Source organism: Poecile atricapillus, chromosome 12, assembly GCF_030490865.1.
Source record: "Poecile atricapillus isolate bPoeAtr1 chromosome 12, bPoeAtr1.hap1, whole genome shotgun sequence".
Taxonomy (NCBI): domain Eukaryota; kingdom Metazoa; phylum Chordata; class Aves; order Passeriformes; family Paridae; genus Poecile; species Poecile atricapillus.
In genome coordinates, this window is record NC_081260.1 from 5,151,556 (window position 1) to 5,178,147 (window position 26,592).

General features: G+C 47.3%; 2 protein-coding genes across 2 annotated transcripts in view; one reads left to right on the forward strand and one right to left on the reverse strand.

Moving 5' to 3' along the window:
• The window catches only part of LOC131583622 (5-hydroxytryptamine receptor 2A-like), a 170,218-nt gene extending 146,471 nt beyond the window's left edge, over window positions 1-23,747 (forward strand). Inside the window, exon 8 of the mRNA XM_058847946.1 lies at window positions 23,628-23,747. The gene's annotated coding sequence lies outside the window, so the exon portion shown is untranslated. The remainder of the gene's footprint in view (window positions 1-23,627) is intronic.
• Window positions 450-12,351, reverse strand: IL13RA2 (interleukin 13 receptor subunit alpha 2). Its single transcript, XM_058847949.1, is given in 10 exon segments — window positions 450-820; window positions 1,744-1,846; window positions 2,476-2,529; window positions 2,532-2,619; window positions 3,429-3,586; window positions 4,522-4,706; window positions 6,471-6,591; window positions 7,112-7,265; window positions 9,298-9,452; window positions 12,202-12,351. Coding segments are annotated over 10 exon segments (1,140 nt in total). The 5' UTR covers window positions 12,281-12,351; the 3' UTR covers window positions 450-777.
• Window positions 23,748-26,592: the final 2,845 nt, after the last annotated feature.

Consider the following 26,592-nt stretch of genomic DNA (forward strand, 5'->3'; position numbering starts at 1 on the left):
TTCCTAAAAAATTAGTCAGCAATTTCCTCACTTGACTACACATGGTGTTGAGGAACATCAGGTTGAATTCTGGTGCCAATGTCTACTTCCTAGAGAAATTCCCATGTCACATTTGCTGGAGTGACCCTCACTTCCCCTCTGAATCATCTGTCCTTTGCAGTCGCTGTGGTCAGGCCTCTTTATAGCAAAAGTTTCTCTCAAGGCTTCTCCACCTGAGCTTTTCAACAGGTAAGACATATCAGCTGATGAAATAGATAGCTCAGGTAGCTCCTGTTCAGCATTTAGATGCTCTCAGCAGGCTGAGCATTTGGGATCAGGGGGGATTTGGTGAGAGCAAGGTGGGGCACAGGGGCTGGATAGAAGTGTTTGCATGCACACACACTGTGTGTGAGGTGCTGCCCTTCACTGTGTGTGTCCTGCTGACAGATTCCTGGAGTCCTTACAAAAGAAAAAAAACCAAACAAGCTCACAGAACAACGTGGTTATCTTTATTCATGAAAGTTTCCACTGCCTCTTTTTTCTCCCTTGTCCTGTTACCAGAAACACCTTGCTTCAGAGTCAGTTTGGATCTCTTCTGGTTTTCCTGCAGTCAGTTTAAGCCCCTCCAGTTTTCCTAAGCCCGTTGAGGACTGGGATTGCAGCACCTGCCTCCACAAGTGGCAGCAGGCAGGGAAGGCCCATCTGGGCTGCAGTAAGCTCAGGGCTCCTTGGCTGTGTTTGGGATGGTGTTCCATGAGCAGCCACCAAACACAAGCAGTGCAGCAGGCACAGGCAGAGTTAGCATCCCACAGATGCATGCAATGGCTTTCCTGCTGGGGATCTGAAAGGGACACAGACTGTTACTCCCAGCGACGAGAGGGCTGAGGACATGCTCCAGCATCCCTGTCAGACATTGCCACATCTCAGTAGCAATGCAGGAAGCATTTGCTTTCCACAGATTTCTCTACTAGCATCTATGTTTTGTTCGAATTTCACAAATCAAAACATTTGGAAGGTGGGTGAAAAGCAAAGATGAAGGAGTGTGTGTTTGGGACTCCGTGCATTCGACTGCCAAACAGGTGTCAGCTCATCTCTGGGGACCACACCAGGGTATTTCTAGAGCCAGTTCTCCCTCATGAGTGATGCCTTAAAAAGCATGTTAGAAAAGCTTCCTGCTTGCTTATGCTACGTAGCCATCAGGAAAAGAAAGCAGGTGTCAGTTGTGGGGGATCAGTTCTCTCCAAGTGACCCCTTACACCTGAAGAAATTATCATCACTAAAACCAGACAAATTCATCCACTCATCTGCTTTCCCCTCGTGCCATCACTGACATGAATGTAAACAGCTGGGATGTGAGTGCCAAAGGAATGAGGATTTATCCCATTAAAATGGCGCTGCTTTAACACAGCTAGGACAAATCTGTGCTCTCAAGTGGTTTGGGGCATGGTAATAGCTTTATTTATGCTGCTGTGCATGCAAGTAACTGCTGCATTTAACAGAAGCAGTCTGAGCTCTTATGAGCAGTATTTGAGTCTCTGCAGTGAGTTCATGGGTTGCTGTAGGGGTATTTCATATCAGAAACAGACACACTCAGGAAGGTTGTTTACTGAAAATGAACTATTGTTTGGTGTCCAATCTTAAAGCACCTATTAATATTTGGCCCTTGGACATCTAATGAGATGTTTCAGTTACAACTGTAGTTATAAATAGTTATAGACATCAACAAAAAAGCACATTGCTTGGACAGGCTACCTTGGTGCTTACCTTTTCTTGTACTGGCCAATCAACATAAATATTATGAGGCTAACTGACAAAGTCAGGATGACTGGAATGAGGATAAATAGCTTCTTGTCCTCTTTTGTGGACACTGCGAAGATAAATGGCAGGAAACGAGAATGTTAGGACAGATTAAATTACCACCTACAAAGCTTGGGCTCAGATGCAAACTCATCTTGTCCACATTACCCTACATGTTTTTATTTGTTTATTTGTTACAGGTATATGTTACTGGGTGGGGTCACATCATCCTCCAGGGTATTACATCTCCAGCACATACAGGCATGTGCCTCTCCCCTGCCTTCTGCACCTTGCAGCAGAGCCAGTGCACACCAGGACAGCCCAGGAGAGCCTGCAGGGCTCAAAGGAGCTCATCTGTGGTGCAGGAGAGCCAGGAGGATGCCCTGTGGAGACACTGCAAGTACCCCGTGCCCTCTCTTGCTCAGCAGTCACTGCTCCGTGCCAGCTGTTCCCGTGCAGCAGGGAAAGGTGCTGCTGCAGAAGCAGGAATATTTTGGGGCTCGCCTGCTAAGTGCACTGGAGATGCAAAGCTGCAGGAACAGCTGTGCTGGAGCAGGTTGAAGGTGAATGAAGCCAGCAGCCACCTCCAGTGCTGGACACCAGCAGATCCCCAGGGCAGCCAAACACAGGGCAGCACTTGCACCCAAACAGGTTTTAGAAAGGTTATAAAAGAAACACCATTTTCTTTGAGTTCCATACCAGAGAAACAATCCTGCGTCCATTCACTCCAAAAGCCTTGGTCAGCACAAAAATGTTTGTTCTGCCCCTGACACGAACACATGAAACGTGGCTTTGATTTGCTCTGGAAATTGTTAAAGCAGTTTCCATTTGAGTCGACACAAACTGAGAAACAGAACAGAAAGAAGAAATATCAAGGAATTACGTGCCACCAACAGGATCTGTTTGGTGTAGCCTGATGTTGCTGCCACTGTCCAGGCTCTGTAAACCTTTGGATTATCTTTGGCAGTTTTAAATGATTTCACAATAGTTTTGTACAAGCTAATGCAAATAACATGTCTATGAAGACAAATCTACTGAAAATACCTTCTGGAGGTGTCATCATGTATGTTGCAGTTTATGCCTGTTAATTTCTGGAATCTTTCTTTTAATTACCTAAGAAAACTCATGAGTGGAACATGGCAATTAAAAAAGAGATGTCCCCTATGATTAATTAGTCCTTTTTGGTTTTTTTGCCTCCAAACTGCACCTGGATAATATACTAGGAAAAAAACACCACACATAAAAGATATGTTTTGACCCAGGCCACTCCTTTGAAAGATTAGAATTATAGTTCCATTGGTTCAAGTTATGCCACCCTATTCAGGGGAAACAAACACAGCGACCCTTAAATTTCCTCGATGGCAGTTTTCTGCCATAACAGGCAGGAGATCTGAAGAAATGCTCTCCTGGAGGCTACTGCTGGGCTCTGTCCTGCCAGAGCAGGGAGCTGCGGCTGGAGGTCAGGGGGGTTAAGGAGGAGCCGCAGCCGCTCCGCGCCGTCCAGCGGCGGGCCCGTGCCCGGGGATCCCAGCCCTGCTGCAGCCTGTGCCCCCGGCCAGGGCTCCCGACCCTTCCCGACCCTTCCCCGACCCTTCCCGACCCTTCCCGACCCTTCCCGACCCTCCCCGACCCTCCCCGGGTGCTGTCCCTACCGCCCAGGCGGCCGCGGCTTCCCCCGCATCTTCTGCCACCTGCACCTCGTACTCGAGGCAGTGCGGCGGCATCCGCCCGCCCGGGGGGCTCCAGGCCACCAGGAGCTCCTCGGCTGCCGACACGGACACCACCAGCTGCTCCGGGGCTGAGGGCTTTGCTGCGAGGGGAGAACAAAGAGAGAAGCTCAGGAGGTGCGCTCGGACAGCTCCTGGTGGAAAGGCTTCAGCTGCTCTCGGTCAGCCCCGTCCCTTTTTCCCCCGAGCCTGGCGTCCAGCCGCGATGGAGGAGCGAGATGTCAGCGAGCCCGCAGGGTGGGATGTTCATTCTGCCCTGGCACCACGGCGGGTCCTTGCCCTGGGCTGGGTTGAGCGCTGCAGTGACACCCCCAGCTCTGCTAACCCACAATCCTGCAGCCCACAAAAGGCCCTGCTTCATGGCCGATGCTCAGAGCCGCACAGGAAGCACATGACAGCACTAATTGAATTCAGAAATCCTGCTCATTAGCCCAGTGGCTTAGCTGGACAAGTGGGCTATTTGTCCTGGCTCGTAGGCAAATGCACCAGCACGGTGAGTGCCCGTAATAAACACCGAGTGCATGTAATGTTTACACATCATGCCATGCTTTTTACTCCCTTTCCCCATCTCTAATGGGCTTGAACTCCATCTCTGCTCTGACAGACCCCATCACACCTCGCACTCAGCTCACCCCAGACCTCAGGCTTGGTTTGAACAGCAAAGCCCAGAGATCTCTCCTGAGTTGCAAGGAGTGCAAGCAGTTTCAATTCCAGCAGGAGTAAATGAAGAAATCTCTGTGGTCTATGCTGCTAGAGCCAAAAAACCCCATAGCTGCTCTGCCACATGCCCAGCAGGCCATTTATGTCCCAGGTTGTCCAGCAGCACCCCCTGACCCTCCAGGGTTGTGCTGGGTGCTGTTGCTTGCCTGCAAACACTGCTGGAAACTGAAATCCTGCTTGGCACATTCCACAGCCCCTTCCCAGGGGAAAGGCATTTAATTGAGACCCCTGTGCAGGACGTGGGCCTGGGGCGTGTGGTGGCCACCAGGGTCCCCTGTTGCTTCCCTGCCATCATTACCGAGGTTGTGAAGACGAAGGGTGGTGTAGAGTGGCCGTAGCAGGGTGGCTGCTGCTGAACCATTGACACAAACGTTCAGATCCTGGTATTCTGCCTGGCTGAGGTTTTGCAGCACGCAGCCCACGTTTACGCCGTGCTCCTGGATGTAGTGATCGCACTGCACCGCGTGCTCCAGCCCCTCATACCTAGCGGTGGGAAGGGAAACAGAAAAAGTAACCAAAGAAAATCACTACTCAGCAGGACATTTTTTATAAGATTGGACTGAAGGCTCAAGTATCGCCCATATCCCAGCCTTTGTCCAAAGTACAGTGCTGTGGATCAGTCACCTGGACTCCTGCTATGGAAAAAGTGTGGAGAAGATAAAAAAAAACAATTAACACGTACAGACAGCTTCTCAGGTTGGTTTTAAGGCCATTCCAGGCTCTCCCCAAGCCCATTCCTGGAGCACAAGAGGTGCCACTGTGTGACTGGAGCTGGGGAAAGGTCTGGTCTCTACTCATGGGGACAGTCCTGCTCCCCAGGGCCCTTCCTGCACCATCAGCCATGGAGACTGGAGTTGCAGAAAGGTCCCCTCCCAAACCAAAACAAAGTGTTTTTAGGCAGTTTTTAGGCAGGTGACATGTGCCATGGATGTACTGAGTGCTGCTGAGCTGCTCTGGCTGACTGCAGGTAGTTCCCATGGCTCTCCATGGGCACATGGAAACGCAGGATGGGAGCTAGGAAGGGGTTTGCTGTTTGCTCTTAATGTGCAACCCTAACCCTGTCCCTTCTGCCTTTGGGGGCCACTCCCCAAAGCTGAGCTTGGGGGAAATACTGACTGGTGTTTCATGCTACCTTTTAAGGCTTCTGCTGCTTTGTGCCCTCAAGGCACGGCTGAATTTGGCCCCTGTGCTCCAGACCTAATAAAAGTCTCCCTACACAGCACATTATGTTTGGGGGAAAAACTTCATGTTCTAGTACTATAAAAATTTGCTCACAGGGATCAAAGGATGCTGTGGTGTCCACCCAATCTTGTGATAAAATGGGACCCAGATCCAAACGCCTGGTTTTATTGCAGGCAATTAAATCAAGGTTGGATTTTTTTTTTGGTGTTTGTTTTCTATTTTGGCATGAATCATGCATTTCCATGGTTTCCTTCAAGCAGATCTTTGCACTTAGCAAAATGATTTTGAGCTGGTGTTTCTCTTTGAAGACTATTTCCAAAAACTACATGGAACCTCTTTAAAATGTGGCTATGCTTTTCTCCACACAGCCCAGTGGCACAAAACCCAGTCTAAGTCATCCTTTCCATAACATCATGGCAGCTGAAGCACAAATATTTTATTTAATTTGTCCCAAACCACTAATTCTAGCTATGTTTATCCTGAAAAACAGAATTTAGGCACCAGTTTAAAAGAAACAGGTGAAAAATATGTATTATTATTACCTTGTGGCAGAATGTTTGCTTGTATGAGATGTGCTGAGGCTATGAAAATATATTTGAACACTAAAACTCTGAGTTGCTGAGAAGCTCCATTCTGTGTCTAGGGTTCACTGAGCTTGGTAGCCTCATGCTAAATCCTGTCCAGTTGAGATATATGCACTGTGATCATAGGAAATGTGCAGCCAGAACTATCCAGATGTGTTCAGAAAGAAAATAAAAACAAACCCGTCTTTATGGCAGACAACATGCAGAGAACATCTCCTGGGGATGAGTAAAGAGAAGGGAGGAAGTGAGAAGACATTTCCTGGCAAAGATCAGCATGGGCCTGATTTTTAAGAAAGTAAGAAAGCATTAGGTGTTTTCTTGCTAGAAGCCATGTGTTGCTTGGGATATTATTTTGGCTCATTCTGGGTGAATTGGACAATAGCATTGCCAGCTATAAAAGCATATTTACTGTGGCATTTTTGTACTCTGACTGGTTCACTTGATTGCTGCCTGGATGTTTTCCTATTTTGCTGTTACATACCAATAATACAGCCCATAATGTACACCATGAGGTGTGAGGAGACCTGGCTCCCAGGTGCACTTCAGGTATTCCCAGTCATGATAGATGCAGTGGAAATTCTGGACCTCTGATTCAAGTTTTCCTGTCAAATGAGAAGGAAATAACCACTATTTAACAGTGCACCAGTAAGACGCAGCAAAAATACAGATTTATGCCTCTGAATAGCCATGTGCTGCAATTGAAAGATAGAAAATGAAAAGAAAGGAAAAGAAAGGGAAAAGAAAGGAAAAAGAAATGAAAAAGAAAGGAAAAGAAAAGAAAAGACAGCCAGTCAGCATTATTAGTTTTTCTGCCAAGTGCTCTTTTTCTCATAAAAGCCAGTCCATCCTAGAGCAGAAAGATGCTTAACTGACCTTTTCATTCAGCAGTGGAGCTCTTGGCAGGGCAGCTGAGCAGAGCTTGGACATGGGCAGAGGGACACAAGCCCCAGTTATCCAGCAACCCCAACCACAGCCTTTGATGGCAGAGCTGCTCCAGTGTCTTAAACATCAGCAAGCCCTGCAATAACTTATCCAACCAGGAACCCCCAAGCCAGCACTGCTTCATGCAACAGGCTCATGCAAAGCACAGAACTGCACCAGGTACCCCAGACTGCTCCTGACCTTGTGGTGGGATCTGAAAGGTTGCATAGATCCAGTCACTCTGCACCTCCACATCATCTGTACACCCTCCTTTGAGCAGTGTCTGCAGCCTCACTTCAGCAGTCCTGCTGAGGTCAAATCCAACTCTGAATTTTAGCTTCCTAGTAAAAATAACCTGGTTGAAAGACAGACTTTTTAAGCACCTCTTCTGTCACTAAGTGGGCTGCAGAATTAGTTACCCTTGCTCTCGCTCCAGCTGCAAATAGTCTCGTTGGTGTGCTCTATTGTCTCTTTATATTTCTGTCCTGCTTCACTTGCCCAGTGCTCCTCCAGCATTAATTTACACCTTCTGTGCCCAGCCTTGCTGGCTGTGAGTCCCTTCACCCCACAGGACACAGCAAGGACAAGGCACAGCAGGCTGATTAACGGGAGCCCCAGCAGCAAGGAGCTCTGAGGATGACCTGAGGAGGATTCCACCACAAATCCACATAAAAGGCATTTTTTTAAATAATCAGAAATGGAACAATGAGTCTTGTAAGGCTGGTTGCTGTGGGAAGCACAAGCACCCCCTGAAAGGGTGGACCAGCATCCAGGCACTGCAGCGTGGTCTCACCCACTGCTGTGCACCTTGGCCTTTGGGGGGACTTTCTGAGCACCCCCTTCAAAGGTTTTTATTTATTTTTTTTTTCCTCAGACTTACTCCCCTTCACTTTATGCAAGGAAAATGAAGTTGACAAAGTTTACAACAAATGATGAGACAGTGCTGTGTTAGCCCATGTAGGACAGAGGTAATGTGCCATAAAATGCATCTGTGCCATAAAATGCATCCGTGTGGTGCAGTGGGAGCAGCAATGGCACAGCCCACAGTCAGGCTGGCCTCAGCACTCCCCAGGTGACAGAGCTGTGTTGAGCCAGCTATTTCTAACAGATATCAATGATGTTTGCTTCTGCTGATGTCCAAAGGATTCTCCTCAGCCTGACTGTTCTTCATGACCTTAACTGAGGTCAGGATTTTGGCAAGATGTCAGAGGTGATTTTGCTCTAGTCTGTACATCTGCCTCATATGAAAAACTTTTGTTACTCGTGATTTCAGGAATTCTGGTGTGGTTTTTGAAACTGCTTATGTTTTTCTTTGAAATTGCAGTTAAAATCATCCTGGAGGAATCTGCACAACTGAGATTGTGAGGTGTGTCATGACCAACATCAGGTCCAAGATGTTCCCTTTGCCCTTGCAATCACAATCTGTAGCTGAAACTGGGTTTTCCCCCTCTGCAGGCTCCTATGGGATGGCTGGGCTGAACCTCATTTCTGTGGGGGCTGAGCACAGCCTGGCAGCCCCAGCTTTGTATGTGCAGCAGGTGAGCTGGGCTGCACAGCACTGCCAGCCTGACTGATTGCTCCTCTCTGCTCCTGCTCTCTTGAGCTGGCAATCCCTCTAGCTCTCCTGCCTTAGGAATGTGCAAAAAAATCCCTTTTTCTTTCAGGATTTTAATCTGTATTTTTGGTTGTTGAGGGACATCCTCAGCATATTTTTCATGTGTTCCTCAGTACTTTGTGCCAACCAAACAGCTCCCACTGCTGTGTTTCTCCTCTCCCCACTCCATTTACCTTCCTAACCCTGCAGCAGCTTTCATCTTCTAAGCATGCACAAAATACATTCCAACAACCCTTCCTGTGCTGTGCCTGCTACCACCCTGCTACACATCAGTGAGAGATGACTGACAATTTTATCAAAGACCCAAGTTAGAGTCAACCATATCTAAAAGAGAGAAGCAAATGGTAATCAGGAACACAATTCTGGACAGAGGGAATTTTAGAGTGTTAGGATAATTAATGAAATTTAACTTTTATTTGTTTACCACTCTGCATCCCTAAGGATCTCTTGTTTCAGTTCAGGCCCCTTAAAGATGCTTTAGAAAAATGTAATTTTTTTTTCTTTTACAATGAGGAATGTTGTTGAATTATTTTGGGCAGCAAACACCCAAAAGCAAAAGCCCTGTGACAGAATGAACCCCTTCCCTGGCTGCTGCTGCTGTTACATTTCAGAACACATTCCAGTTCAAACCACTGAAACAGTCTGGTTTTTAATGGAAAACTGGAATGGCTTCGGTTCCACTCCTCCTTGAACTGCAAACATAAATCTGTGCAGGAAGTAAAGGCAGAGCAATAGCTCTGGTTTGGGAGGATTAATTCATGCTTTGCCCTACCTTCCAGTCTCTATCTCCAGTGTTGCGATATTCAAACTTGTATTTTACTGTGCACTCGTTGAAGGTTTGCTCGTGGGGCGGAGGCTTCCACTCGACATCGAGAGAGCCCAGGAGTCCGGGGTCAGAGATCCGCAGGTCTCGTGGGGGAGCGACCACTTTAAAAAACAAAGCAGAGGGTAAAACAGTGTCAGAGTGAAGGAAACAAACCAAAGCAGCGATGAAACTTGTCCATATGATTTGTTGAAATGCAGCTGCTGGATGTGAAGTGTTTCATGCTTTAATGCCTTGCTCTCAACAAACACACACGAGCTCTGCTCCTGCCCACCCCCAAAAACAGCTTTTGCTGGTGCTCAGAGAAAGCACTCAAGGATCATTGAAAAGGCACACAGAATGCCACTTTCTGACACTCTTTTCCAAGATGTTTTAAGCAAAACTGCTATCTTGGAATGACCTTTCATGTCCTATGTTTGCTCACCTTCACCCCCTGATATTTACCAACTTTCAGGACGCTTACCTCTGCAAACATTGTGTTCAGCACAAACACCTACACAGGATGACAGATCAAAGCTGTCAGGAGGATTTATATTCCTTTACCATAACAGACACACATCACAAATATTGCTTTAAATATTCCTTTCATGTTAGAAGTATTTAGGAAAAAAAAATAAAACAAAACAGGGCAAAACAAAAAGGCAAAAAGCAGAGAATCAGAATAATTCTTATTTTAGACATCCATCAGCTATACAAAAATGTGCCTTTACAGTTGATCTGGCTTTTATAAAGGTATTTTAAGGTGCTGATATATGTCAATAAATAAGAAAGTATGGATGAATTCCATACTAAGACATGTCCTAAAGGTCCAGCTCTATATGGATTTGTCATTCACATGAAAAAACTGTTTGGCTGCTCAGTTTTATTAGCTGAAACAAAGCCAGTTTTTGCCAACATCTAAGGTTATTTTTTTACACTGTCTAGAAGTGAGATTATCCATTTGGTTTCTACATACTCATTGCACGATATACTTTATTTCACAGGAATTTGGAGCCCATGTCCTGGCAGTGTCAGTCCAGAATTACCACCATTCTCCCTTTGAATCTGGCCTCCAGATCACTGGCTTCTCTAACACTTTTTTCATGTCTTCATCATGATTTACAGCATTTTTTTCTTTTATTCTTTTAATAAATCCATTGTGAAAGCAAACCATAGGATATTTTTCAGTGGAAGATGGTGACATAAATACAGATTTAATGTGCTCCCTGGAAAGTTTGCAGGGTACATTGCTGGGGGATTTGTTTTTTCTACAGAAATTTTCCCAAATAAAACACACTCCAGGCATCAGTTTGAAAATCCCACTTTTGCCAATACATGAAGCTCCATGGGAGATTTTTTACTGCAGTAGATGGTGAACTAGGACATGTATTTAGGATGATACTGAACCAAGTGCTTGGGAGGCTCCTCCTCAGTGTATAAATGCTGAGCCTCACAGAAGTGCAAACAAGGAAGAAAAAGTTGCTAGCCTTTGTCATGATCAGCTGTCAAGAGAGGATTAGATTGGTCAGAACTGGAATTTCTGACTGGATAGGAGAATGCTCTGAAATTTATTTACATTGTGAGCTTGAGCAAAACAGCAATATTTTTTAAAACAGTTGTAATTGTAAACAGCAATTCTTGCAAAATAAATTTTGACTGGATTTCAGAGGGAAGAGAAAAACTTCTCTTTGGGATGTCGCTTTCATTCTAGGATTTGATTGTTTTTGAAATGCCAGCACTGCCTCTTGCAGTTTCTGATTTTCAGAATAATACATTCCCAGTCTCACTCACATCACTCACACAGAACTAGAAACAGAACATACAGGACTGGAAATTTCACTTTATTTCATCATGCAGCCTTGAAGGAAGCTGCTCCTGGATGTTTCTTGGAAAAAGCCAAACTAACAGCTTCTGCCCCTGATGTTTGTGGTGGTGAGTCAGGTAATGCTGAGCTGGCTGTGAGACAGCCACAGCCCTCACAGCCACCCCTCCTGGCTCCCAGGCACGCTGCCACCACCATCACTGCTTTGGTGACAAACCCTGCTTGTCCCCAGCTGCCACCACCCCCTCTGTCCACCCCATGCCCTCTGCAGCAGGTGGGCTTTGCAACTTTCCACTTTGCCAGTGGAAAACCAGCAGGCAGCCAGGTGTCCCCCCTTATGTCCCCCCTCTATGTCTGCACTCCCCTGTGCTGCTCAGAGGGGTGGAGGTGGCACTTTTGGTTTTTCGGAGCCCGTTTCAAAGGCAGCAGCACCAGCAGGGGCTTTGCCAGCAGCTTTCTGTGTGTGCTGGCTGGCAGGACAGGCAGTCTCACCTCAGCTGAGAACCCTGGGCAGGTTCTCACCTCTGCACCATGCTCTGCTTCCATCAGGGCGGGCCAGAGCTGCTCACCATCTCTCTGGGTGCAAAGTGCCAGGTGCCAAAGGAGCAGGTGCAGTGCAGCAAAGAGGTGCTCGAGGGCTTGAAGCAAAGGGTGCTTGAAGTGCCACTGCCATGAATGATAGCTTGCACAGCAGTATTCTCTTAGAAGCATTACTCTCCAAGTACAAATAAGCCTTGTGTTTCTTACCCCTAGCACAGTCTGTCTGTCTGGGACCATGCTCAGAAGCATTTATGAGCAGTGTTTATATTTGATAACTCTCTATCAAACAAATATATTTGCTGTGCACCAAAGGCAGTCTCCTCTCCTTTCAAATTCACTCAGAAAAACAGCCACTAAACACATCACATCTTTAGACAATGGTTTGCAGGTTTATAAACCAGCCACTCACACAGCAATGCACACACAGAGAAGAAAAGCTCTGGCTGAAGGACAAACCCCCAAAGGGCCCAAGTGAACACGAAGCAGCGACACGAGAGCACGCTGGGCTTTACCTGTGGTGTGGGAGCAGGGGGCCAGGAGCCAGCCCCACAGCAGAGCCATGGCGAGCAGGGGCAGCCTCCAGGGAGCCATGAGGTCAGGGCTGGTGAGGAGAGCGGTCCTGCGGCACGGGTGTGAGGGGCTGAGGAGACACAGCACAGTCCAAAGCTCAGCACGGCCCTGGGGCCCTGCTATTCCCTCGGCAGCCTCAGCACTGACAATAAGCCTGGCTTTACTTGTTTACCAGGGCTGATTAATCATTTCCCAGAGGACTTCTCTTTCAGACTTTTGGTGATGGCCAAGTGCAACTTCATTTGAAATAGTTTCTGGCCAGCTGAGTACACTCTCCAGAAGTGTGTCAGTACTCCAATCACCAGCCCGCTGTCTCACGTCTTCTGTGGAAGTGATTCAAGCCCTGCCACAGGAAGTGCCTTGGACCAATGATATTTTTCATTTAAAAAGAATGAAAACAGAATGCCTGAGCCTTGCCTTATCCAATAAAGAGACACATCTTATACAACTATCCCCACCTTTTGCCTTTGCTGTTTCAGGCCTTGGTAGGAATGGCAGGAATGCTTGTGAGAATCCTTCTTAGTTGTCATGGCAATATTTGAAGGGGACAAATTTCTATTCCTGTGCAAATCTGCTGGAGGGAAGATGGGGACTGAGAGGGAGAGAAGCAGTTTCCAGGGAGGGTGCTGCTCCTTCCTTCAGATTTCATGCTAAAGGTGGGTACAAATTACTGCCTACAGACAGCCCAGCTCGGCAAGCTTCCCTATGCCAGCAAGCACGTGGATTCTGACAGGGTTTTAATTCTCTTCATATAGATACAGGTGTGGGTATAGATTAGATAGAGCTGGAGGATTAAGAGAGAGATATAGATTAGATATAGATACAGATCAAGCTATATAAGTAGGTATAGATATAGACATTAATTTTCCTGAAACCTTGAGGCTTGAGCTTGAGCTCCACTTGAGTGAGAACTTGGCAACCTCAATGTGAGCATGCAATTTATCACTGAGATCTACTCAGAAAATGAACTCACTTTATACCCACACACTTAACCCACACTCAACCCACACAAGCCTGGCTCAAGCAGGTGAAATCCCAGGTCAGACCCTGGCACAGCTGCTTCCTCCTCAGCATCCACAGCTACCATGCAGCAATGTGAAACTGGGGCTCTGCTAAGCGACAGAACTTGAAATCAGAGGGATCTTTAGGAATCTGAGGACTGGAGCCAACAAAAACCCTCCATCACTGCAAGAAGTGGCTCAGGGGAGCCAGAGGAGGAGGCAGGTGCTGCTGGCCAGGGTATCTGTATGTGTTTAAAATAAACCAGAAATTCGAGCTGGCCACACATAGCAGCAACTAAAAATACACAATGATTTTAACAGCAAATCTTCAATTTAAATTAATAACAAATCCCCCCAGCCCATCCCATAATTGTAACTATTACATCACATAAATCCATCGCATAAGTATAGTTATTATATAAGTATTATTATTACAGCACTAGCAGTAATCTTTCTGTTTCATTGTGAAGCGAGAATGTGTAGGCAGAAGAAATCATGGGAATTACTTCTTTAACTTATCAAAACCAGGATAAAACTAGTGTCAGTACAAACCTGGCTGTAGGCAGTGAGTCTGTTTCAGAAAGTTCTGAGGATGCAGTGACAAGAAGAGCTGCTTTACAGAGTGGGAGAAGCAGCAGCTCTAACTCAGAGCTGGTGAGCAGCAGCATTCAAGGACTGCGTGTGCATGTTAGTGCAGAAAGCTTCTTTCCATTTCCAGTACAGTTATTTGAATATAGTCATATGATTTCACAAGGCAAGTAAAAATAAACAAATGCTTCCATAGAGAGGTTTAAAACCATCAAAGTGCTCTTACCTGGAGCTCTAAATGCGTGGGAGCCCATCTATCTCTGGAGTGTGGGGCAGCAGCTTCATTGCTCAAAGCTTTGCATTTCACAGAAATCTTGTGGTGTTTTTGAAGACTCCTCTCTGTTCTCCCCAGGGATCAGATGTTGCATTGCATTGGCCACACAGTCAGTGGCTTTACTAAGCACCAGAGGGAACATTGCTGGGATTTATGAGGTGCTGGTGTTAATTGTTGCTGTTATGTGTTCAAGTGAGTCAAAGGCGTGTTTGAAATATTGAAGTGATTCATTAAGATGAAAACTAAATGGCAAAATTAGTGCAGGTTGTGTGCTGGAGGTGGTGATGCTCAGCTGTCCCCAGCAGCTGGCAGCCCCACAGCCCCACAGCTCCACGCAGGGTCTCAGCCCATGTGGCTCCAGTGGGGTGTCCCAGTGTGTGTGTGTCACACCCCCAGTGTGACCCACTGCACAGCCTTCCCCCACGCTGCTGCCTCTGGGACAAGTCCAGCCTGTCCTGGCTCATGGGGCTCTGCAGGAAATACAGTGAATTATTCCTCTCCTTGCCCCTCTGCTGTGGCCAGGCATTCAGCCACGAACTCTGTACAGCCTTGCTTTCAAGAGTAAAAACTTCACCTTTCACTTCATCCCTCTTTTCCTGCAAACCCTAACCCTTGCCCCAGCCTGGAGAATTCTGCAAGGGGCTGGTGCTTCAACCACACCTGGCTTACCCCAGGTGAGAAATCTGTCCCCAAATACACCGTGCTGAAAAAGCATCTGATGGCTCCTGCTGATCTGCTGAGGATCATCCAAGGTCACAGCCAGTCCTGCAGGAGTCACTGATGGCCGTGATGCCTCATGTGAGCTGAAGGAGCCTGGCTGCAGAGAGCCCCTCCAGGAGGGACAAGGGGATGTTTCGGGAAGAGCAGGGCTGTGCTGCTCATGCCCTGACAAGCATCGGGCTGTGGCTCAGGCTGACTCTTCCCATGGCCAAATTTAGGCATATTGAGAAAGAGTTCAGGCATACAAAGGGCATGAGAAATGGCACCAGGAACTGAAGGAGGGTTTCTTGTTAGGAAGTGTCCTCCAAGCACCTGTACGAGACTTAGGGTGTCACTCTATGATTTAAGGCCTGAAGGAATGTGTTACCACTTCTCAGTTGTTGCCAATGGGAATGCTTTGGAGCAGCAAAGGCAGAATCAGGCCCCTTCCCAGCTGCCAGGAGTCTTCTCTGTTTCTCCATGTGCGTGTGGGCAGACATGCAGAAATGTGTGGTGCTAACGCTGTCACCTTGAGAGCCCTGTGAATTCTGGGGGTAAGGGGCTCATGGGTGGGCTGTCCCTTCACTGAAATTACACACTGCTGACTTTTCCTTCCTACTTCCTGCAAAGGATGGGGAAAAAAGTCCCTTACTGCTGGTATGTATGGCCCTACTTTCAGAGTTATGCAAGATTAGAATTTAGCATTCACATATTCCCATTGTGTAAGCTATTTAAGCAGAAAAGGTCACACTGAACACATTGTTTGAAACAAATAAGAAACATTTGCCAGTACAGTGAAGAATGCCAGTTTCCAAATTCTAGAACTGGGTCAATTCCTGAGAAAATTAGGTTGGAAAATATGCATAGCTGGGATTTGCAACAATGCACATCCTGCACACATCCAGCAGCACTGGAGCACCCGGGAAGGAGCAGAGAGTGCAGCTCTGTGCTGAGCAGTGCCCTGGTCCAGCTGCTCTGGCCATGTCCTCTCTAGGAACTCCAGGTGCTTTTCCCTTCCTCTCCTTGTGTCACTGTGCTGGCACCTGCTCTCCCTGCTCTGTTCCTGCCAGTGCTGGTGCATCCTCCAGCTGAGGGCACGCTGGAGAGGATCCATGCCCATTCCAGCAAAGCTGAGGGGAGGAACTGCCCATGGGTGGGAGAGACATCAGAGGTCCAGAGCAGAGCTCTGCACAGGCTCAGAGCTTGGCTGGTCCCAACCTCACTGACTGTGGCTGTGAGCAGTGTCCCAGCAAGCTGTGGGACAGGCAGGGACAATCCCTGCCATGTGTGCTGGAACAGAGCCTCAGGGCCCCGAGGTCAGGGCAGGGACAGGCAGGTGATTTGCATATTATTAACTGTTCTGTAAATGGGATTAAGTTGCAAAAAAAAAAAAAAATAAATAAAAAAATCCATCATAAGGTGACGACAAGCTCATGGCAGGAGACATCAACAAAAGCAGACCAGCTCTGGCTCACCAGCAAGCCCTGCCAAAGCTCTGTGCAGTGAGTCAAGCCCAGTTGCATCACTGCTGGCTGGGCTCAGCCCCTCCTGTGTCCCTGTGCCCACCCCTCCTTGGAGGCCCCTGGTGTCAGCAGCAAAGCTCCCCTGAGCCCAGCAGCGAGAAAAGCCACAGGATTGTTCCCCCTTTCATTGTCTGCCTTCCCTGCTGCAACAGCATTTGGAAGTTGACTCGTGGGGTTTGCTGATGAATGAGATTTTTTGGGATTTGTCACTCCTGGAGTCACTGTGTGCTCAGGAACTTCCTCCTCCTCCCACGGCCTGCTCAGCTCCCCGAGCCCCACAGCGGCTCTGTGGGGGCAAGATCAATGAAAGCACTAAAGCTGAGGGAATGCAAGCTTGTAAAGGGGCCACCATGCTGAATAAGAGATTTCAAAGAGATGAGAATCCCCTGAGCTGGGTTCCTGGACTATGACAGATATGCAGCTGCATGCAGAAATTAAAAAGCCCTTCTGTAAAAATCTGCTTCTGAGGAAATAAAGGAACAGCAGCATCATTGCTGAAATACTTCACTGCAAATGGCAAAGCAGTTGGCAAAGATCATTAATGGAGCTAAATATAAAAAATGGGCCAAATCCTTTTGGGTTGAAATATATTTGATATATTCATGCCATTTGTGCTAAATTGGTTCTGTCAAGCAATCCATTGTAAACCTTGGTTAAAATATTGGGATGCGATATCTTCCAACAAAAATAAAAGCTTTCAACTTTGCAACCTCTGTGTTTAGAAGCAGCTTCCTAATCACCAAAATAAGAACTGAAAGGCTCCAGCTATGAACAGACCATTTGGTATAAAATAGCATGTTTCATTTAATCCAGAAGGATAGTTTTGAAATTGCCAGTGGCATGGAAAATGGATGATTTATAAAAGCCTCTTAACTGCCTCATGTTTCAGGGAAATCAGTCTCTTTTACAGAACTTGCATTAAACAAGCTCTTTCCGAGGCGCCGGGATGAAGGACTCGGTAATTCCAAGCAGACCCGTGGCCTCCAGCACAGGGTTATGGATTGCACTGGAGAGGGGACATCACCACAAGGACAAGTGCTAGCAAAAGGAGCACAGGGCATTGGCAAGACAGAATGTTGCAAGAAAAGAAATCCCTTCTTTGCATTCATAAATTAAACACTTATGGCTGTTATGGGATTTCAGGAAATGATGGAAGGAATCCAGACTCTCTAGCAATGCCCTGTGTCAATATTTATTTTTCTGGTGAGTGGAGAGCTCAGTTTTCCATATTTCTTTGCTGATGGCTACTATCCTGACTTAGATGACATCTTGTGAAGGGACAGCAGCTGTTTGAATGTGCCTGGATCACCTGAGCAGAGGCAGGGGCATGGAGCTGGCTCCTCTGAAATCTTTGCTTTCTGTAATCAGTGCTTTCAGTTCCAGAAAGACCCATCCAGCCCAAAGTCAAATGTCACAGACCCCCTCTGCCTTTCAGATGACTCTGTGGCAGCCTCTCCACTGCCTATGAGGCACCCCTTACACAAATCCATCATCACTTTCCTGCAATTCCTGATGAAATGGCTTCTATGTGCTGTGTCTGCTGCCTTGGGAGCACACCCTGACCCAAGTATCCACAACCTGCTGGCTCCTGTCTTCACACTGAGTCATCTTTGGCTCCTGGGGCAATTTCTTCTGCAGCCTGCACCTACCCTTTGCCCACACAAGGACTTGCTCTGCCTCTCCCTCTGATGCAGCTGGGCTTAGGTTTAGCAGAGACCATGAGAATAATGTAGTTCTTGTCATGGCACAGTGTCAGGTTTAATAAAGAACTCAGTGACTCTGCCCTGGAACAGCAGAACATGTAAAACTTTTGTAGAAAATAATTACAAAGCAGGCTGAGGAATTAGACAGCACTGACCAAAGTGCACAGCAGTGCCTGGGAATCAGCCTGCTGGAAAAAAAGGGCTCCAGGAGCTGGGGCTGTGCAGGGCAGGCTGGGGAGATGCTGGAAGGGGAATAGGAGCACAGCCCGGAATTCCAGGGCCCAAATTCTGCCATTAAATGCAGCAAGGCATTACAGAAAGAACTGAAGACACAAAGCTGGCAGAGCAACAACTGCAACAGGCCATGGATACACCCAGAGGGAGATGTAAAAGAAGGTATAAATTATCTCCAGAACAGGAATGCTCTGCCACAGCTCCCAGAAGGAGTGGGGGGAAAGAGCCACTGTTCTATTCCTGCAGACAGAGCTCTGCCACGTGGCTGCTCTTGGCAGACCTGGCTGGTCCCAGCACCATCAGCACTGGCTGCAATGGGTCCTGCCAGGGGAAATGGAGTGTACAGGGAAGATCTGTGTGTCCCTGTCCTGAGAAAGAGACCATTTCCCTGTTGCTCCTGTTCCACCCTACCTGCAGACTCAGATCTGAGCTGCCCAGTGTGGGGTGGCTGCTGACCCCACGCAGGAAAGCCCAAAGCTGCTCCAGGAGCACTTTCTGCCCTTCAGGCAAGAGATAACACCTTGTATCCAATGGACTGAGGCACTCTGGAGCACATAAATTGAAGAGATCCAAAGATAAATCATTCTCACCCACACCATCTCCCCCTCCCTGTCCTGCAGGCTGGGCAGGAGCCAGCCACAGCCTCCTGGGCACCAGGCTCTGACCTTGTGGGTGTTCATTAAGAGCTAGAAAACACTCTCCATTCTCTTCCTCCCACCAAATCCACCAGCCTGCTGAGGGGGCAGGTGAATACAGTGGTCCCTCACCTGGCCCAAGGCTGCCTTAGGAAAGACTAAAATCTTCCCACCACATGGCTTTGAGCCCAGCCTCAAGACTGAGTTTACCTGGAAAGGCAAAAGTGTTAATGGTGGTGCACTCCTGAAGCAGTCTGAGGTGCAGCCACAGCCATGGGCAGAGCGAGCTCCCAGGCTGGCTGCCCTCCTGCTGCTGGAAACCAGAGTGGCACCGTGCCAGGAGCCTTTCCATGAGAGCAGTTTTGTCACCAGAGTGAGGGGACCGATGGCAGCCAGGTGTTCCATCTCCTTCAGTGCTAAATCCTGGAGGTGCTGACACCTCTGTCCTGCCAGGGCCACGCTCAGCCTTTTTCCTGTGATGAACACCCAGGTCTCAGCCCAGCCTCCTTCCAGCACATCCTGCTGCCAGGCAGCCACCATCTCCACTGGCCATCTGCCCTCCCTTGTACCAATTTGATCCCAGCAGCATTTGCCTCCAAAAGTAATTACTTTTGTGGTAAAAGTAATTATCCCCAGTGGTAAGAACTTCCAATCTGATTTTCAGGTTGCTCCAGAATTAAACAGACATACAAAAAAACAGGTTGAGAGTAGTTATTAAGGCAGAAACATTTCACATGAAATGCTGTCCCGGTAACTATGAAAAGAAGGCTGGCAGCACTCTGCAGGCTGGTCCTGGGAGTGTGGATGGGGAAGGCAACATGATGGGCAAAGCAGGGACCCTGACAGGCAGGGATCAGCTGCCTCTGGTGGCTCTGGCACAGGCAGCAAAGAGAGCCAATGCTCCATCCAGGCCACCTTAAAGTGAGAATTATCTCCTGGTTTCTTCTTCTCTGCCTTGTCTTTTAAAACTGATTTGTCCTCCACAAGCCTCCAAGCCCTTGGGATAAGAAAAATAAATATCCCTTTCCTTCTCCTTTAAACTCCTTGCACCAGAGAGTTTACAGAGATGTTAGCAGAGGTGTTCTGGTGCAAACACTGTGCAATGAGACTAATAAGTGAAAAATACAGATATTCTGTACAGTTGAATGCCCTGCCCTGGGCTGCCAGGGGAACTGGCAATGCCCAATCTCTTCAGTTTTGTTTCCTGCCTTTGTCTCCAGTGGGGCTGGAGCGCTGCTGGGCAGGGCAGGATCTGCCAGGGTGGAGCAGCCGTCACCCCACAGTCACTGCTGAAAAAGGACATCCACAGGGCTGCCAGGACAGCCAGGCACCCCGGGGAGGATGGCTGGGAGAGGTGGTCAGCCAGGGAACCCGGGAGCACCTTGCAGCCAGAGTCTAATCCTGCCAAGAGCAGGATGTGGCAGCCCCCAGAGGGATGGGCACAGGGTCAGTGCCTGAGCAGGCACATGCAGGAGAAAGGGCAAGGTCCAGGTCATCCTCACAGACTGGTCCTAGAGCCCTGAGCTACAACCCTGGGCATATAAAACAGCTTTTTCCTTGGGGGCAGGAGGTTTTTCTGGAGTCTGAGGGGGCAGCAGGGCTGGGCTGCTCTCCTGTGCCTTCTCTGTCCCTGATCCAGGGATCACCAAGGCAAACAGCAGCCCAAGCCTTTATTGCTCACATCAGCAACTTACTGGTGTTGAAAGCTGCTTCGTGAAATGCTACAAGCACAGATTGGCCTGACAGTGAACAAACTGACAGGAAATTATTAAAAAAAAATAAAAGACAGTCCAAAAATGTTGAATGGATTGTTCTTTTCAGAGGCAGATCTTTGACACCTCCCCCAGGAGAGAAGAGTTAGCCCAGAATAACTGCTTGGCCGGGACAGACAGCCCTTCCATGGTATCTGCTGACAGATCTTATCAGCAAGCCGGTGCTGGATTAGGACAAGCCTAAAGGCTGTTAATTATATGAAAAGCTGTTTAAATCTTCCCATAAAATCAAAAATGTGGGCAGGTACTTAAGGAATGATCACCGGAAGAATTTCAGAGCAGCCAGAATGTGGCTTGAAAGGGATGAAACACATATGGGTGCAACAATGGTGTAAACACACACTTACATACATAACTATCTGAAAATCTGCAATTTTAACATCACCCTGCACTTTGAGCAGATGCAACCAAAGTTATTTCAAGAACATAAGAACATTTTCAGTGCCACTTAACAATAAAGAGGTGCTGGAAAACTCTTTCAAATTTATATAGAAATTATGGTATGCATAAATCCATATTCTGCACTACACCTGAACAGCTATGGAGAGTTACAAACACATGCACAGACACAAAATAAAATCATAATATAAAGTAATTATAACTTACCAGCACACTTTGGGGTTTTCCTTGAAGCCAGGTAATGTGTTAAGACAAAATACTTATTAGGTCTTAAAAAAAAAGGAAGTTGGAAGAGTGAAATGAAAAAAAACCTCTCCTCTCACTCTAGAGAGTGAGCTTTGATCAGCTGAATCTGAGCAGGCAGCCTGGAAGTGTTCTGTGTGTAGGATGCTCGTGAAGAAATAGGGCAGGCACGGAGTGCTGCAGCTGTCCAGCTGCACATCCCCTGGCAGGGAGGGTGGGCAGGAGCACACAGCCCCTCCACCGTGTGTGAGGGACCTCCCATCACCACAGGCTGCATTTCATTGGGAACCCTGGGCTGGTGTGGCCTGAGAGCCCTGCCTGGCTGTGGGACAGTGCCACAGGAGACCCCAGCAGGGAGGGGCTCCTGCAGTCGGGGTCTGGGCTCTGGCTGGGGGCTCTGTGTCCTGCAGGTGGGAAAACCTTGGCAATCCTGGCTGGTCTCAGAGCTCACGGCTCTCCCAGCTCCCATCTCCTGCCATGTGGTGCTGCAGCTCTGCCTGGACTCACAGCAGCAGCTCAGCTGGGCACAGGTGTCTGCAGGCAGATGGCAGCTGGACATTTCCCCATCATTTATGGGGGAAACCCCCCCCAAAAAAAGTACAAGTGTCAGAAAGCAAAACACTTTTTATCCAATCAGAAATTTTGTTCATGGCTTTCACTGGATTCTTTCAAATTGGATGGGGCTCCTTCCCAAAAGAAAAGCCTGGCTCCATTGTTATTTCACGTGAGATATGCTTTGATCATGGTCACGACCAGATGACTGCAGCTTTCAGACAGCAACTCAGCAGATGGAAAAAGCTGCCTCGAGCACTTTCAGGCAGGATGTGATGCTGGTGGGATCCAGCTGATTCACTGACAGCTCAGACTTCCCATCCTGAGGAGGATGCTGGCTCTCCAGCTATAAACCATTGTGCTGAAGGATGTGCTCACAGGACTTGTGCTCTCCAAGGCACAGCTGGGTCTTCCCAGCACCAACTGGCCAGTGACATTGGGAACAGGTTTGATTTCACCAGGTTTGTGGATGCTCTTCCATAGGTTTGTTCTGCAGCTGGAAATACGATGAGGGGAAAAGGGTAGACCAGGCTGTTCTGGTAGCACTGAAATCCCTGTGCAGCCCAGGAGCATGCACACGTCAGGCAGCAGTGAAAAGGGGAGCAGAGGAGCTGCAATCCAGGGGTATGGATGAGCTGCTGTGCAGCTCTGCCCTCTGCAAGGCTCTGCAGGCAGGATGCCCCTGTCCAGCAGCTGCTGCAGGCCTGTGCTCTGCAGGGGGGCGAGGGTGGGACCCCCAGATCCTCCAGAGGGGTCTGGCTAATCCCAGCTTGGAAAGATGAGCTGTCCCTGCCCTGGGGTAGTGGGAGACACCAGCTCTGCCCAAAGCTGTCCCTGGGATGTTGGGGCCAGATGTTTTTGCTAGATTATTTACCAATGATTTATAGTACTGATAAAGGCTTGGGTCAATGTGGCCAGACCTGAAGTTAACACTGTTCAAACCTCTACAAATTTCCAGAGTCAGAGCCCTGAGAGGACCATTCCCATGGAAGTGTCCTGAGGATCCATTTCAATAGAGGCTGTGTTGGGTTTTCCTTTTGGAGAAATTCATCAAGCAGCATTTGCACTAACAACTGCACCTTATCTGGGGTTAAAGGGATCTAAGGATTTACATTTCTGCTGTGAATCAGCACTTACAAAACAAACCCAAGCTGGGATGGTTTAATTGCAGATCAGCTGCTGGTAAGAAAGAATGAGAGCTCCAGTTTCAGCTTGAAGGCAGGACTCAAACAGTTTAAAGACTGCTTTTGCAAACAAAAATATTGGCTAACACTTCATATCTGATGTAATGTGATGTAATGTAATGCTTGAGAAATACAGAGACCCCATGGGCACAGGCTCTTGTGGGGGTGCAGAATTAAGCCCAAAGATCATCCTGTTATTTTCTAGTTGTTCCCTTTTCTGACTTTCACTGGTGGATGCTCTGTTCTTGGGGCTTGCATTGCATTAGAGGTGACTTTGTGGATTTGAGTAATATGACTCAAAAGATTTACAAAAGGAAAAAATATTTTCACAGATTTTAAGAAATATACCAATAAATCCTTCATCAATGTATTCATCAACTGCCACTTACAAGATGGATTTTAGTTGATGGGGGAAGATTTGTCTTAGTAGGGAAAAGAAAAATATTTATTTTAATGAAAGGATCTCAGTAGTTTGCCTACTTTGTGAAAGACATTCCTTAACCCTGTGGGTGCAGCAATCTGCACTCTTCTAAAATTGTGTTCTCCTTAATTCCCCACAAGGTGACTGAGCAGTGGCTTTTTAAATCCAGCGACTACCCTTGGAACTTGAAGAGTTGCCTTCTTCTGAAGCATCTCCAGGTCCTACACCACCTGTCTGGGCTGAAAGCCCCTGGGAAGATGCCATGGGAACAGAGGCACCCTGTGATGCTTTCTTTGAGAAGTCCTACTGCACACTAAGCTCCTGAAGGTCTGAATTCCCTTGCTCCATGCATTGGCTCAGCCCAAAATAAATAATGTGGCTCATTACAACCCAAAATATATTTAAATAAACTCATATAATGTCAGGAAAAGGATAAGGAGGAAAGGTCTCCACAGACATTCAGCCACTGAAGTGGTAAGAGCTTTGCTGCTCCAGGGCACCACCTTTAATTCCAAAGGCTGGGATTGCAGGAAGCAGAAGAGAGCTGGACCTGCTCTCTGTGGGGCAAGAGCTGCCAGCTCAGCCTGGTGCCCACCCTGCCCTGCCCTGGGCACAGGGTGAGCACTGGGGATCCTGTGCTGGCTGTGAGAGTGTGGAGATGAGAGGACAAGGGAGAGGGCACTGCCCAGAACAAAAGGGACATTGCTCCAGTTGAAGCTAAGGGGCCACAGCCTCGGCTTGTCTTCCAGCCCACAGCATCTGTCCCTCACTGGTTTCTTATTTCCCAGTTTGGGGGTATCAAGCATAAAACAAATATTCCTATACTTGTAGGTTTTATTTCTGTGAATGTCTGGAACAGAAAATATTCATCAAAGGTCAGAAATTTGTCCCTGTGAGAAGGACTGGTCAACAGAACACAAGTTAATCACTTCTGTCTCCTTCCTGCTGAGTGGGAGGCAAGCAAATAAACTCTCCAGCCTTAATCACTTTTGACAACCTGATTTCAAATGCCTTATTTTGACTTGCAGTTTGTCTCCTACATTGTCTAAAACATTTCTGATCTGCAGCAGCACTTCTTGTGGGTGCTTTTCATGGCATCACAGTGCATGAACTCCAGACTGAGCCCAACTAAAGAGCATAGCGTGGGGCAGGGTAAAATTGCCTTTGGATTCCTCCTTTGATCCATCAGAATCACAGCATGCCTGACAAATTAACCAGCAATTGAGATACATTTCATGTCAATCCAGCTGTTCATTTTGAACATATCAGAGCATGTGATGCTCTTGCTTATGAAGAAATATCCCACCCTCTGTTCTGCCAGCTGACATGAGTACCTGTGTGCTCCCCAGCCAATTTCCTAAAAAAATCGTGGGATTTGTCACAAATGGGCACCTTCAGCTGTCTGAAGCCAGCTGGCCAACAAGGACTGCCCGAGGCACCATCCTGGGGAGCCCAGAGCCTGCAAGCAGGGCAGGACACTGCAGGTCAGAGCCGAGGCTGGAAGGGACTGCAGGAGATTGTCCAATCCACCCTCCTGGCAGAGCTGGGTCAAACACACCAACAGGTGGGCAGTGGTTTCAAGTGGAAGCAGAACGGGTTTTAGCCCTGGAGGGGAGGCAGGCGTGGAGCTGACCTGATTTGGTGAGGGGTGGAGGGCTGCCAAGGCTCTGACACTGCTGGAAGCTAACACAGAGCTGAAACACCTGTAGGCAGCCCTGAGCACCAGCCAGATGTGCATTTTTAACTCCACATGGATTTTTCATGTTTGTGAGCTTGGATGGGTAACAGCTTCAGTGGCATCGAGTCTTTATTTGTATAAACAAGCTGTAAAAGTGGCAAACAGCAGAATGCTCTGCAGTGCCGGAGATCAGAGTATTCTCAGGAGCAGTTCTCTGGCCAAAATAAAGGGGCTTCACTGTCTGCAGGCAGAGCACAACCTGCACTCACAAGGAACACAGGATTAATTCAAGTTGCAACGTTGTCAAGCAGATGAAATCTGTCAGAAAGTGAAAAATACCTCATGTTTTTATCATTGTTGAGTAAACCGTCAATTTAGACATGAATTTATTGTGGTTTTTTAAAAAGACAGTAATAAATATAGTTTTAAAAATTTGTATTTACAGAAACAAAATTTACCCTTCTGTGCATTAGGCTTTCTTGGTTTATGTGAAAGTCCAAGTGAGAAAAGCCAGATGGTGGTGAGGTTTCTTTCCCCATCTGTACCTGTGGGAACACAAGTGCTAAGATCTGCTCTGTTTTCTGAGCACATTATAGCAATTCTGAGTTTGTTTTTAGTCAAAACAGAACTTCTTGCAATTTGTTGATACCTGAAAAGCCAAATAATTTAGCCAAAAAAAAAAAAAAAAAAAAAGTACCCCAGTTTGGGGGCACATAAATCCTGGAAGAATGTGTCACTTCAATTTATGCATCAAACACAACTCCTGAATTTGCAATGAAAGCACTTTGAATGAAATGTTCCGTAAGTTATCAAAAAGAGCACACATTCTGATGTCAGTCTAAAAGCTGTTTCTAAGCCAGTAGCAAAATTAAAAATTGGGAATGGGAATTTCAAAGTTCCCAAATACTCAAAAAAGGCTCAATGATGCCATATACAGGAAATACACAAAACCTGGTGATCAGAGCAGCATGGCACTGCTCACAGAAGGGCAGTACACTGAGCAATAAATCCTGGTTCATTCACTGGGGGGGTCTATCTGCTACCTCTCTTTTGTAATCCTGTTTGCATATACAGGAGGAAGAAAACTTTGGGAACTCCCTGTCATTTCACAAGACAAAAAAAAAAAAAATAGCCGTCATTTAAACTAATATTCCTGGGAAATAGAAGTTTACATTGCTTGAGCCAAAAATTACAAAATGATCACTGTCCTTACTGGAGAAAGAACAGAATGATCACTGTCCTTACTGGAGAAGGAACAGAATGCACTTACTATTTCAGTGCACAGTGAAAAGTGCAAGCTAGACACATCACCCAGTGCTTTGTGGAGGAGAAGAGCTTTCACATAAACATTATTTGGAACTGAATTCAGTACTAGTTATCTGTTTCTAAATTAGTCCTCTGAGAGTTTTCACAGATAATCCCATTTT